Here is a 13,358-nt window from a genome sequence, read left to right as displayed (position 1 = left end):
GCCATTCTCCTGCCTCAGCCTCCCGAGTAGCTGGGATTGCAGGCACCCACCACCACGCCCAGCTAATATTTTTAGTAGAGACGGGATTTCACCATGTTAGCCAGGAAGGTCTCGATCCCCTGACTTCGTGATCCACCTGCCTCGGCCTTCCAAAGTGCTGGGATTACAGGCGTGAGCCACCTTGCCCAGCCTGACACTTCTTTTTTGTTGGTAGACAGTGATAAAGCATTGCTTTGGAACGTTAAGAGATAATCATTCTATAAGATCTAATGTTTCTCAAATATGGACTATATGGCAAGCACTTTGCTGAGTTCTTTATGCTTATACCAGGGAGGTCAAATACCTTGTCCAGTATCACAGAAGCAGTGAGGGAGGGTCAAAGCTGCCACTGCAACCCAGAAAGTCTGACTCCACACCTACTATGCTATTTGTGTTTTAAGTCAAGTTCATCAGCTTTATGGAACCTCAAAGATTATGACTAACCGGTTGTACACAGTGGGAGATACACATAAACCTGAAAGCATGTATAATTTAAAACGAACTTTAGAAATTTTCTTTGACTTGGCTTATGTTCTTGAAGTCACCTTTAAAAGTTCCTGTGTGTGTCAGGGGGTGTGTGTGTGTGTGTGTGTGTGTGTGTGTGTATGTGTAAATACTTGGAAGCTTCTGATTTACTCTGAACAAAAATGTCATTCATGTTCGTTTATGTTTTACAAACCATTTTTACATGTATCCCATAAACCTCCTGAAAATCTTGAGAGAGAAGCAATCCAGAGATTACCTTTCCAGTTTTACAGATGAGAACCCTGAAGGACTGTGTACCTGTTACACCACTGAACAATGGGAAAACCAGGTTCCCTGTCTCCCCATTCCATCTTGTTCCAGTATTCCATTCTACCTGTCCTCTTTGGTTTCAGTGGTAACCTTTAGTAAGAAAGTGGTGGCAGTGCTTCTAAATCTTTGGTAAATTAAATGAAAGGTTTTGTTTGTTTGTTTGTTTGAGACAGGGTCTCGTTCTGTCACCTAGGCTGGAGTGCAGTGGCACAATCACAGCTCACTGCAGCTTCAACCTCCCAGGTTAAAGTGATTCTCCCACCTCAGCCTCCCCAGTAACTGGGACTGTGGACACGTGCCACTACACCCAGCTAATTTTTAATTTTTTGTAGAGATGTGGTCTCGCTATGTTGCCTAAGCTGGTCTCAAACTCCTGGGCTCAAGCAGTCCTCCCTCCTCAGCCTCCTGAATAGCTGGGATTACAGGCACATGCCACCATGCCCAACAAAAGATTTTTTTGAAATCACAGCATGTGTCAAAGTCAAAGCCATGACTAAGGCTGTGAATTCTTGAGTCTGCCATATGTCTGTGCCAGCAGCTCATTTTTGGACTTTCCATTTTCTTTCAGAGAATGAGATTCAGATTCTGTTGAGCTGAGAAGAAGATATAGAAAGCATATAAAATAAAAACAAATACTTGGATAATTTAAAGTAAGATCTAGTTATGGAGGGATTTTTTTTCCTCCAGGAAATTAACATTACTGAGAGATTTTCCCAGAGATATTCCCTTCATGCAGTGTCTGAGAGAGAAGGCCTTTTGTTTTTTTGTAAACATGTATACACTCAGTGTTAAATTGAGTGCATCTCATTTCATATGTAGTGGCTCACCCATTGGCACTACCCTTTTCCTGTTACATCCAGTTTCTATTAAAATAGGTTAATTAAAATTTTTAAATGAAATTATTCTTTCTCCTTATCATTCTGACAGTTTGCTGTCTCCTAAGTGAAAAGTCAGTCACTGAGTTTGGACAGTTGTAGTTCCAGTAAGAGGTCTCAGTCCCAAGCACCCACTGAGCACGCCGCAGGTACCAGGCACTTTGCATGTGTTAATTCTGTTCTCATGCCATGTACATTATGCCCATTTTACAGATCGAGAAATATGTGCTCAGAAAGGCAAAGCCGCACAGCTAGAAGCAGACAAGACTATGATCTGTGGTCTGCTGTTATAACCTATCCTTTTTCTACCTATTTGTAACGTATTTGCAGGCTGGGGGCCAGGTCTGGCCTGAAGACAAAATTAATCATAATTTTGATGAAGATAGAGGTACTTTTGCTGCTGGCAGCTGCTTACTGTGGCTCACTGTGCTAGACACTATTCTGAGTGCCTTATCCACTTAATCCTCCCCACAACCCCATGAGGTAGGGATTGTTTTTGTCCCCATTTTCCAGATGAACAAGTGAAGGCACACAAGGTTAAGTACTTTGCCCACATTAGTAAGTGGTAAAGCCAGGATTCAAACTCGGGTAGTGAGGCTCTCCAGGGTCAGTGCTCATAATCATGACCTTTCATTTTTCACTGGTGTCATACTGCATTATTTTTTAAAGAAATTATGATTGAAAACTTGGGAGATTTTACATAACAATACAGATTTCCAGCTTGTCTTGAAAAGTCAGAAGTTTGGCAACCCCAAGTCCACTCTCCTCCAGGGCACAAACTGGCACTGAGTGCCCAGCTGCCTTCAGCCTAGACCCACTCTCTACACATCTCATTTGCATCTCTGGCCTGGCACTGGTGCACGGAGGAGCGTGTAGCCGGAGACTGCCCCACTCTCTGCTCATTGGCTACCGGCAACACCCGTCCTAGGAGCCAGAGGTTCTGGTGATTCTGGAACATGGCAGGTTCAAACCAAGATAAGGGTAGAGTAATTCCCAACTGAAGTTAGAACTTTTTAAACAATTGATTTTCTACATCATTTTTTCTTTTAGTTGGTAAGAGAATTCTTAGTGTCTTTGTCTTTAAAGTGTAGTTATTATACCACTGGAATCTTCATCACCTGGGTACTTTAAAAGTGTACATTTTGGAACCCTACCCCAAACCTGTTTTCTGGAGGACAGAGCCAGAAATACGCATTTTAACAATCTCTCCAGGTGATTCTTTTATGCACTTAAGTGTGAAAAGTCTACTTTCCAAGATATGCCAGAAATGAATATTTGTTGGCTTCTAGAGAATTAAAGGTGATTCTTTTAATTCTTGCCAGGTTTTGAATTTATTTTGTTATTGATTGGTCATTTCAAAATTTTTCTTCTGTGTTGGCCTAGTTCCTTTCTGTTCCCTTACTTCTAGTTGATCTATTCATCTGCACTCTTGGATGTAAGTTGCAAAATTAACTCAAATTATTTAAGCAGGAAAGTGAATTTGGGGGTTCAAGCAATCAAAACAACGGGCATCCTTGATTTCAGGTATGAAATCAGAGATCAGAGGCTCAGTCTGGGATATTAGATGACTTTCTCCATCTTTCACCTCGCCTTTCCTCTGTGTGCACTTAATTCTCTGGCAAGTCATGTCAAGTTATGTCAAGATGGCTGCCAACACCTGCAGCATGAGAACCTATTAGCAAATAGGCTCCAGCCTCAAGCAACCACCTCTGGCTTCATGGTTCCAGTAAATCTTCCATGTCTGACATTCAAATTTGTTTGCCTTAGATCACGTACCTATTCCTGACCTAATAACAAAGACAAAAATGATAGAATACTTCAGATTGGCAAGGAGTACGATGTGGAGCCAGGAGTAGGTCCCCTCCTGGACCATGTGGGACCTGGAGTGGAGGGAAGCACCACAAGGATACCTGAGTGGTGCTAGCAGGAGAAGAGCAGATAGATGCAGGGCTGGGAATACCTACAGGCAGCCTCCTCAAGGGTAGTACATCTTTGGTGGTGGTGGTGGTTTAGTAGGCTTAGCATGTCCTGCATCCAGCTTTTAGATTACCTTTACTCTCATGTGTGTCATTGGGAGTTCTCATCAGAGAAAGCTTTGAAAACAGCCTTTTATCATTCTTCAGTCTGTTTTCACTAAATCAGAAATGTCTACAGAATTACTGTGGGAGATAGAAATTCGCTTCATACCCTGATTATTCAGTTTTAAAGCCCCATAGAGATTGACATTTAATATCATCGGCCTCTATAAAAATTCAACCAGAATGTCAACAATGCCATTTGGGGATACTTTGATGACATCACCCCTGATGTTTCTAGTTAATAAGAAGGCAAGGAGACTCAAGTATTTCGAGCCTTCTTTTAAGACTCAAGTCGTATCAGTCTGCCCACATGATACTGTTCTCGGGGTAACTGTCTTGGTTTTCACAGGAGCATAACTTTTTCAAAAGAGGTTCCAATCTGACTCACTGGTATAGCTCTCTCCATATTCTAAACTTTTGTATATGTTTCAGCTTAATTTACCATTCTTTGATCTTTGCCAGTGTCTACCAAAGATATTTATACAAATATAAAAATAACGTAAAATAATTTCTACAAGAATGGGTAATAATGCCACTGTGTCTGTGTTTTCACCCTGGATACTTTTTTGTGCCCAAACATCTTTTGAATAATGAAATCAAGTGATACCTATGGAATGAGGGTGCAGATCCATCTGTGTTTTGATGGCCTTCTTAGTTTAAGAGTTTGAGTCATGAATTTGTTTCTTCTTTGACATTTCCAAGATTGTGAGCAATACGTTACTTGGGATTTTTTTCCCCTTCTTCTTAAGTAAAATAAGTTTCGTTGATCATTTCGATGCTTTCCAATTAAGGGACAGACATCTAAATAAAATAGGAGTAATAGTTAATGGCCAGGAATTAGGAAAGGATAAGAGCTTTTAAGAATATAGATGTGTATAGTTGCATACTTCCCAGGTATGGGTTATGATTGCTGAATACCTTTTTTTTTTTCTCCCTCTCTTTCTCTCTCTCTCTCTCTCTCACCTCTTCACATGATTAAGCAGCCGATTCTGGTGAACAAGACGAGCACACTCTCCAAGAAACAGCATTACCACCTGTGAATAATAGCATCATCGCTGCTCCCATCACGGACCCTTCTCAGAAGTTCCCTCAATACCTACCTCTTTCTGCAGAGGATAATTTAGGTCCTCTACCTGAAAACTGGGAGATGGCCTATACCGAAAATGGAGAAGTCTATTTTATAGAGTAAAGTATACCATTATTTCTACCTAAATCTCTCTTTCTTTTCCCTTCCTTCCCTCTGTCTAGCAGCTGCCAATGTAAACTACATTTAAGGGATTGATCACCCACTGATGGTATTTTTTAATAAGGTTTAATAAGTTTTGCATAAAAAGGTAATTAATTCTCTACTTATTGATTCTGAACAGTTTGAGGAAGCATAAAGTTAATCATTTCCCTAAAGGTTTAGACAACTACATTATGGTATATAGAAATTATGACATAATATTTAAAGAGCATATTTAACCATTAAAAATAGTAAATATGTTGCTTTTTTTTTCTTAATTGAACTGCAATGTCCTTATTGTTTTAAGACTTCTTCATATATTCTGGATACAATTCCTTTATCATATATGTGATTTGTATGCGTTTTCTCCAAGTCCAGCTTTTCTTTTCATTGTCTCAACTATGTCTTTCAAAGAGCAAAAATTCTTAATTTTGATGAAGTCTGATTTAACAGTTTTCTTTTTAGTCAATTGTGCTTTTTCTGTAGTAGCTAGGAAATCTTTGCCTAACACAGTCAAAAATATTTTCATTTTTTACATTTTATGTTTAGGTCTGCAATACACAAGTTAATATTTTTACATGGTGCAAGGTGTATGAATTAAGATTTGAGAACAGACAGACAGGAAAGTCTCTCAGATTTATAAAACGTAAATGCTATATAGTTAAACATTTAACAATCTTTTCTGAAAAGGAAAAAAAGAATGGCTACATTTTAAACCATTCTGGAAAATCTAAGATAATGTGGTTTTCCTAACCAACAGTAGTCAGTTTTTAAGTGCAGTATTTTGACTGTATTATCCTATCATTGAGATTCACCATGTTTTAGTGTACCACTAAGGAAAAGGAAAATGACTGATTAAATTATTTAAAAAATAAAACCACAGATTCATCTATTATACCTACATAGATTGAAATTGATCTACTGTTAAGTCAACGATAACAAAGGGGAGGACATTGCAGAAAACTATGAGAAGGATCTCAATTTTGCAAAATATGCATGTATACACACATATCCTGCATCTATTCTGTGTGTACATTTGTTTCTGTTAATATGTAGATCAAGTTCTAGATGCAGAAAGTTCTAGAAGTATCTATTAACAGTTCGGTTTGAGTTAAGTAAATAACTTACTTTCTAACCAGATGTTTCATTGATGTGGGTTGTGAATTTTTTATACTTTGTGTATGTGTGTATACACACACTTTATTTATTTATTTATTTATTTATTTATTTATTTATTTATTTATTTCCCTTCCTGAGATGGGGCCTCACTGTGTTGCCTGGGCTGGAGTGCCGTGGCATGATCATAGCTCACTGCAGCCTCTATCTCCTGGGCTTAAGTGATCCTCCCACCTCAGCCTCCCAAAGTGCTGGAATTACAGGTGTGAGTCACTAAGCCTGGCATACTTAAGCATATGTTTTATAATTAGAAAAAAACAATGAAAATTAGGTAGTATGATTTTTCTAAACATATGGGAGTTAGAGAAAAGGCTTGGATCTCAGAACACCCTCTTGGACAGCCGGGTGCAGTGGCTCACGCCTGTAATCCCAGCATTTTGGGAGGCCACGGCAGGCAGATCATCTGAAGTCACGAATTCTAGACCAGCCTGGCCAACATGGTGAAACTCCATCTCTATTTAAAAATACAAAAATTAGCCAGGTATAGTAGTGCATGCCTATAGTTCTAGCCACTTGAGAGGCTGAGGCAGGAGAATCACTTGAACCTCGGAGGTGGAGGTTGCAGTGAGCCGAGATCGCACCACTGCATAGCTTGGGTAACAGAGCAAGGCTCTGTCTCAAAAAAAAAAAAAAAAAAAGAATACCGTCTTTGAGAACCTACCCAGGAAGAATTCTGAGATAAGTGAATTAGAGCTTCTGTGCTATTTTCCAGCTAGAGGGAGGGGACAACTCATGTTTCTGTCTTCATGTTAATGACAAATGCTTTTTAAAAATAAGGATAAAAGAAATAGTCTTTTCTTGAGAGTCAAGAAGTGTATTAATTAAGAACTCAACTAAAGGGTCATGTTGTTTCCAGCATTTACAAGTTATTTGACCTTAGGAACTTTAGTTTACCTCTTGCATCTCAGTTTTCTATATATATAAAAGGAGAACATGAATACTATGAATTGTACCTATCTTGTCAAACTGTTGGTAAGAATTAGAGGAGATAGAGAAACTAAAGTTCTTGGGCTAGTACTAATTAGTGATCACTATTGTTATTGTTACCATTGTCATCATCATTACCTGTGGTTATTCTGAGAAGTTTAAACATTGTTATAAAAATGGATGCCAACCATAAAATCAAAAATTTACTTAGCTTTTGCAATAAATTGCCTTTGAAATTATGTCACGTTAGTAAAGAAGAATTATGCTGAGAAAAGGGAAGGATATTTGGTGTTCCTGGTACAGAATAATCTGTGAAACTCAGATTCTTAGAAAAGAATGTACCAGTAATTTTGTTCAAAACTAACTTGATACATTGGAAAAAGGGAAGTTGGATATCTTGATGGTTAGCGGGATGCTGGCCTTCTAAACTATGGCTGGCTTTCAAGAGAATGTAGTGATTTGCCTAGTTTTTATAACTTAGCTTTTAGGTGATGTAAAGCCAGTGTTTCACTTGCCTAAGGTTTAGTAGAAAAATTATACAAAAATGTGGCTTATGATAATTATGGGATTTGTTTGTGACTATCAGATTTCACATGTATTAAGTGATTAGATACATATCATTTATATTTTTAGCCTAAATTGTATATACCGGTTACTTTGTTTTCATGTGTTTTTCATTCTAAAAAACTTCTTTTTAGGATGTCTTACATTGAATAGCAAATTAAACCGCATTAGAACCAGATCTACCTTTTTATGCATGTGCGTGTGTGTACACTCACATGCAAATATATATACATTTGTTTTATAGGTTTTGGGAAATTGAAGAAATAGTAGAAATTTAAAAGAACTTTAAAAAATCAAGCATGGATTTGTAAACCTTTGGCATTGTGTAGAAAACAAACATAAGAAGTCTTTGAAAGTAAGAGCAAATAAGACAGACTAGCTAGGGAACCTGGGATCAAAGGAATACTAGGTGATGAGTTCCCTTTCTGTTTTACTTCATTTATCCAGACTTAGAGCTAAAGAGCCAGCAACCCAGAAATACCAACAGACGGAGGCAAATAAAGCCCTAATAAAAGCCTGCTCTCTCTATCCAAAGGATCAGGAAAGGGACATCCTACAAGACAGAAAACTTTTATTCAACAACCATTCTACTCTAGCAACAGCACAGAAAAGCGTGTGATCCCATGCCCCAAGGGTAGAAGCTTAGACTTCTATCCTTGACAGGCTGTGTGACTAGAAGCTGAAACCTCCTTGCTGGGTGGTGTCAGAAAAGGCCAAGTGTAGAGCTGGCACTTTGCATCCAGGCAGTAAGGAGATTCCCCTTATTTCCACATAGATTTAGTGGAGACCGCTTGAGGGAACTCGGACTTCCACCCCACCTGGCAGTAATGAAACACCCTCTTCCTCCCCACTGGTGTGGTGTCAGAGGAGGTTTAGAGGAGAATCAGGATTTTTACCACCATCCAGTGGTAAAGAGCCCACCCTCTCCGTATGGAGTCAGAGAGGCCAGCTTGTGAGCAATAGTGAGATAGTCCTACCCCTCCCAGCCTAGCTGGTATCAACAAAGGCCTAGTGGGGAGCTCAAGCCACCATCCCCACCCAGCAGTAAGAAGGAGCCCATTCCCCTCTCCGGTATCAACAAAAGCCAAGTGGGGACCCCACCTAAAAGTAACAGATAACCCCCTTTCCTCTTTTCAGCCATATTAGGAAAAGCCAATAGAAGGTATAAGATCCAGACCCCTATAATGTAATACCGAAAATATACACATTAGTAATAAAAAAAAATCACTTGTTATCCTAAGAATCAGGAAGATATCAAAATGAGTGAAAAAAGGCGATGAGTGAATACCAACACAGGGATAATAGCACTGTTAGAAATACCTAACAGATTTTAATGCAGCCATTATAAAGTTACTTCATCAAGCAGTTATACCATGTTTAAGCCAAATAGAAAATTAGAATGTTTCAGCCAAAAATATAAAGTCTCAGCAAAGCCATAGAAGATTTTTTTTAAAAAATAATAATTTTTCAACTGAAAAATACAATAGCCAAAACAAAAAGCTTAATAGATGGATTCAACAGCAGAAGAGAGTGGGGAGAGGAAAGAATCTGTGGACCTGAAAATAGAAATTACCCAATAAGAACAATAGAGAGAAAATCAACTGGGGGAAAAAGCAAACAAAAAACCAAACAAACAGAGCTTCAGGGGCATTTGGAACAGTAACAAAAGATCTAACATTTATTTCATTGGAGTCCCAGGGGAAGAGAAAGTGGGTGGTACTGAAAAGAAAAGTACTTGAAGAACTAATGGTTGAAAATTTTCTAAATTTGGCAAAAGAAATAAACCTACAGATTCAATAACCTGGCTGAACCCAAAGAAAACTACAGCAAGACACATTCATAGTCAAAATTTTGAAAACTAAAACCAGAAAAACGTTGAAAGCAACAAGAAATGACACCCTATGTATGTTAGTGAAACAAGTAAAATGACAGCATATTTGTCATCAGAAGCAACAAAGGCTGAAAGGAAGTGGCATAGCATTTTTATAGTGCTGAAAGAAAAAAGAATTAACCCAGAATTCTACATCCAGTGAAAATATCCTTTAGGAATCAAGGAGAATGAAAATATTCTTAAATGAAAGAAAATTTGCTGCCTGCAGGCCTGCTCTCAATAAATGGCCAAAAGATGTTCTCTAAACGAAAAGAAAATTCTAAAACAAAACCAAAATTCTAAAAAAACAAACAAAAACAATCAGGAAAATAGAAGAATGGAGAAAGTAAAACTATAGATAAATAAAACGCTTTTCTTCACCTTTTGAGTTTTCTTTTTTCCCATTTTTATTGAGATATAATTGACTTCTCTTTAAATTTTCCAAATTATATTTAAGTGTTGAAGCAACAATAATACTGTTCAATGGTTCTAAATGTGTGTAGAGAGAATATTTAAGATAATTTATTATAAGTGAGGGAGGGTAAAAGAATATCAATGGAGATAAGGTTTATCTACTTCAGTCAAAGTGGTAAAGTGATGATGCCAGTAGACTATAAGATATATTAAATATATTTATAAATAATATATATATAATGTGTGCATATATATGTAATGTAGTATCTAAAGCAGCCACTTACAAGCTATACAAAGGAGATATACTCAACAGTACTGTAGATATATAAAAATGGAATTCTAAAATATTCATGTAACCCACAGAAAGGCCAGAAAAATAAAACAGAGGAAAGAAAAATAGAACAAAAAGAAAATTACAAACAAAATGGAAGACTTAAGCCCTAACATATCAATAACTACATTTAATAAAGTGAACTAAATACAACAATTTGAAGTTGGGGAATGGCAAAGTGAATTAAAAAGCATGACCTAATTGTGTCCTATCTGTGGCGCATTATTTCAAATGTAACAATATAGGTATGTTGAAAGTAAAGGATGGGAAAATATATCTTGCAAATGTTAATCAAAAGAGCAAGAGTTGACATATTAATGTCAGATACAGTAGGAAAATCTCCAATGAATTAGAAGTAAACTAAACAACATACTTTTAAATAATCTATGGGTCAAAGAGGAAGTCTCAAGGGAAATTAAAGATAAGTAAATAAATTGAACTGAATGAAAATGTAAATACAGCACATTAAAATAGGTGGGACACAGCCAAGGCAGTGATGAGAGGTAAATTTATAGCACTAAACATATATATGAGAAAAGAGGAGAAGTCTCAAATTAACAATCTAAACTTGCAATGCAAGTACCTGGAAAGAGAAGAATAACTGAAACGCAAAAAGATGGAAGGAAATAATAAAGATAAGAGGAGAAATCAATGCTATCAAGAGCAGAAAAATAATAGACAAAAATCAATGAAAGAAATAGCCAATTCTTCAAAAGTATTAAAAAAAATTGAAGAACCTCTAATAAGATTGAGAAAGAAAAAATGAGAGAAGACTGTCAATATGAGGATTTAAATAAGGAATCACTATGGACCCTAAAGTCATTCAAGATAATAAGGGGTGGAGATTCCTCCTCTCCACAGGGCATCCCTGAAAGAGAGAAGAATCAAATAAACACAATCAAAAAATGATAAAGGGGATATCTCCACTGATCTTACAGAAATACAAACTAGCATCAGAGAATAGTATAAATACCTCTACGCAAATAAACTAGAAAATCTAGAAGAAATGGATAAATTCCTGGACACATACACCCACCCAAGACTAAACCAGAAAGAAGTTGCATTCCTGAATAGACCAATAGCAACTTCTGAAATCGAGACAGTAATGAATAACCTACTAACCAACAAAAGCCCAGAACCAGACAGATTCACAGCCAGATACTACCAGAGGTACAAAGAGGAGCTGGTATAATTCCTTCTGAAACTATTCCAAGCAATAGAAAAAGAGGGTCTCTACCCTAACTCTTTTTGTGAGGCCAGCATCATCCTGATACCAAAAGCTGGCAGACACACACACACACACACACACACACACACAAATTTCAGGCCAATATCCTTGATGAACGTTGATGTGAAAATCCTTAATAAAATACTGACAAACCAAATCCAGCAGCACAGTAAAAAGCTTATCCACCACAATCAAGTCATCTTCAACATATGCAAGTCAATAAACATAATCCATCACATAAATGGAACCAATGACAAAAACCACATGATTATCTCAATAGTTGCAGAAAAGGCCTTCGATAAAATTCAACACCCTTTCATGCTAAAAACACTCAATAAACTAGGTATTGATGGAACATATCTCAAAATAATAAGAGCTATTTATTACAAACCCTCAGCCGATATTGTACTGAATGAGCAAAAGTTGGAAGCATTCCCTTGGAAACTGTCATGAGACAAGGATACCCTCTCTCACCACCTGGAAGTTCTGGCTAGGGCAATCAGGCAAGAGAAAGAAATAAAGGGTATTCAAATAGGAAGAGAGGAAGTCAAATTATCTCTATTTGCAGATGAAATGATTGCATATTTAGAAAACCCCATCGTCTCAGCCTAAAAAGTCCTTAAGCTTGTAAACAACTTCAGCAAAGTCTCAGGATACAAAATCAATGTGCAAAAATCACAAGCATTCCTATACACCAATAGTAGACAGAGAGCCAAATCATGAGTGAACTCCCATTCACAACTGCTACAAAGAGAATAAAATACCTAGTAATACAACTTACAAGGGATGTGAAGGGCCTCTTCATGGAGAACTACAAACCACTGCTCAAGGAAATGAGAGGACACAAACATATGGAAAAACTCTCCATGTTCATGGATAGGAAGAATCAATATTGTGAAAATGGCCATACTGCCCAAAGTAATTTATAGATTCAGTGCTATCCCCATCAAGCTACCATTGACTTTCTTCACAGAATTAGAAAAAACTACTTTAAATTTCATATAGAACCAAAAAAGAACCTGTGTAGCCAAGACAATCCTAAGCAAAAAGAACAAAGTTGAAGGCATCATGCTATCTGACTTTAAACTCTTCTATAAGGCTACAGTAACCAAAGCAGCATGGTACTGGTACCAAAACAGAGATATAGACCAATGGAACAGAACAGAGCCCTCAGAAATAACACCACACGTCTACAACCATATGACCTTTGACAAACCTGACAAAAACAAGCAATGGGGAAAGGATTCCCTATTTAATAAATGCTGTTGGGAAAACTGGCTAACCATATGCAGAAATCTGAAACTGGATCCCTTACTTACACCTTATACAAAGATTAACTCAAGATGGATTAAAGACTTAAGCTTAAGACCTAAAACCATAAAAACTCTGGAAGAAAACCTAGACAGTACCTTTCAGGACATAGGCATAGGGGAAGACTTCATGGCTAAAACACCAAAAGCAATGGCAACAAAAGCCAAAATTGACAAATGGGATCTAATTAAGCTAAAGAGTTTCTGCACAGCAAAAGAAACTATCATCATAGTGAACGGGCAACCTGTGGAATGGAAAAACATGTTTGGACTCTATTCATTTGACAAAGGGCTAATATCCAGCATCTACAAGGAACTTAAACAAATATACAAGAGCAAAACAACCCTATCCAAAAGTGGGCGAAGGATATGAACAGACAGTTTTCAAAAGAAGACATTTATGTGGCCAACAAATATATGAAAAAAAGCGCATCATCACTGGTCATTAGAGAAATGCAAATCAAAACCACAATGAGATACCATCTCATGCCAGTTAGAATGGCGATCATTAAAAAGTCAAGAAACA

General features: G+C 37.3%; 1 protein-coding gene across 1 annotated transcript in view; it reads left to right on the top strand.

Annotated features, from left to right (window-relative positions):
* The window catches only part of MAGI1 (membrane associated guanylate kinase, WW and PDZ domain containing 1), a 741,784-nt gene that overhangs the window by 625,977 nt on the left and 102,449 nt on the right, over positions 1 to 13,358 (top strand). The window contains exon 5 of the mRNA XM_011980350.1: positions 4,771 to 4,972. Coding sequence (XP_011835740.1) covers positions 4,771 to 4,972 — 202 coding nt within the window. The remainder of the gene's footprint in view (positions 1 to 4,770; positions 4,973 to 13,358) is intronic.

The sequence above is a fragment of the Mandrillus leucophaeus genome, unplaced genomic scaffold, assembly GCF_000951045.1.
Source record: "Mandrillus leucophaeus isolate KB7577 unplaced genomic scaffold, Mleu.le_1.0 Scaffold210, whole genome shotgun sequence".
Lineage (NCBI taxonomy): Eukaryota > Metazoa > Chordata > Mammalia > Primates > Cercopithecidae > Mandrillus > Mandrillus leucophaeus.
This window is presented reverse-complemented; position numbering and strand designations above follow the sequence as displayed.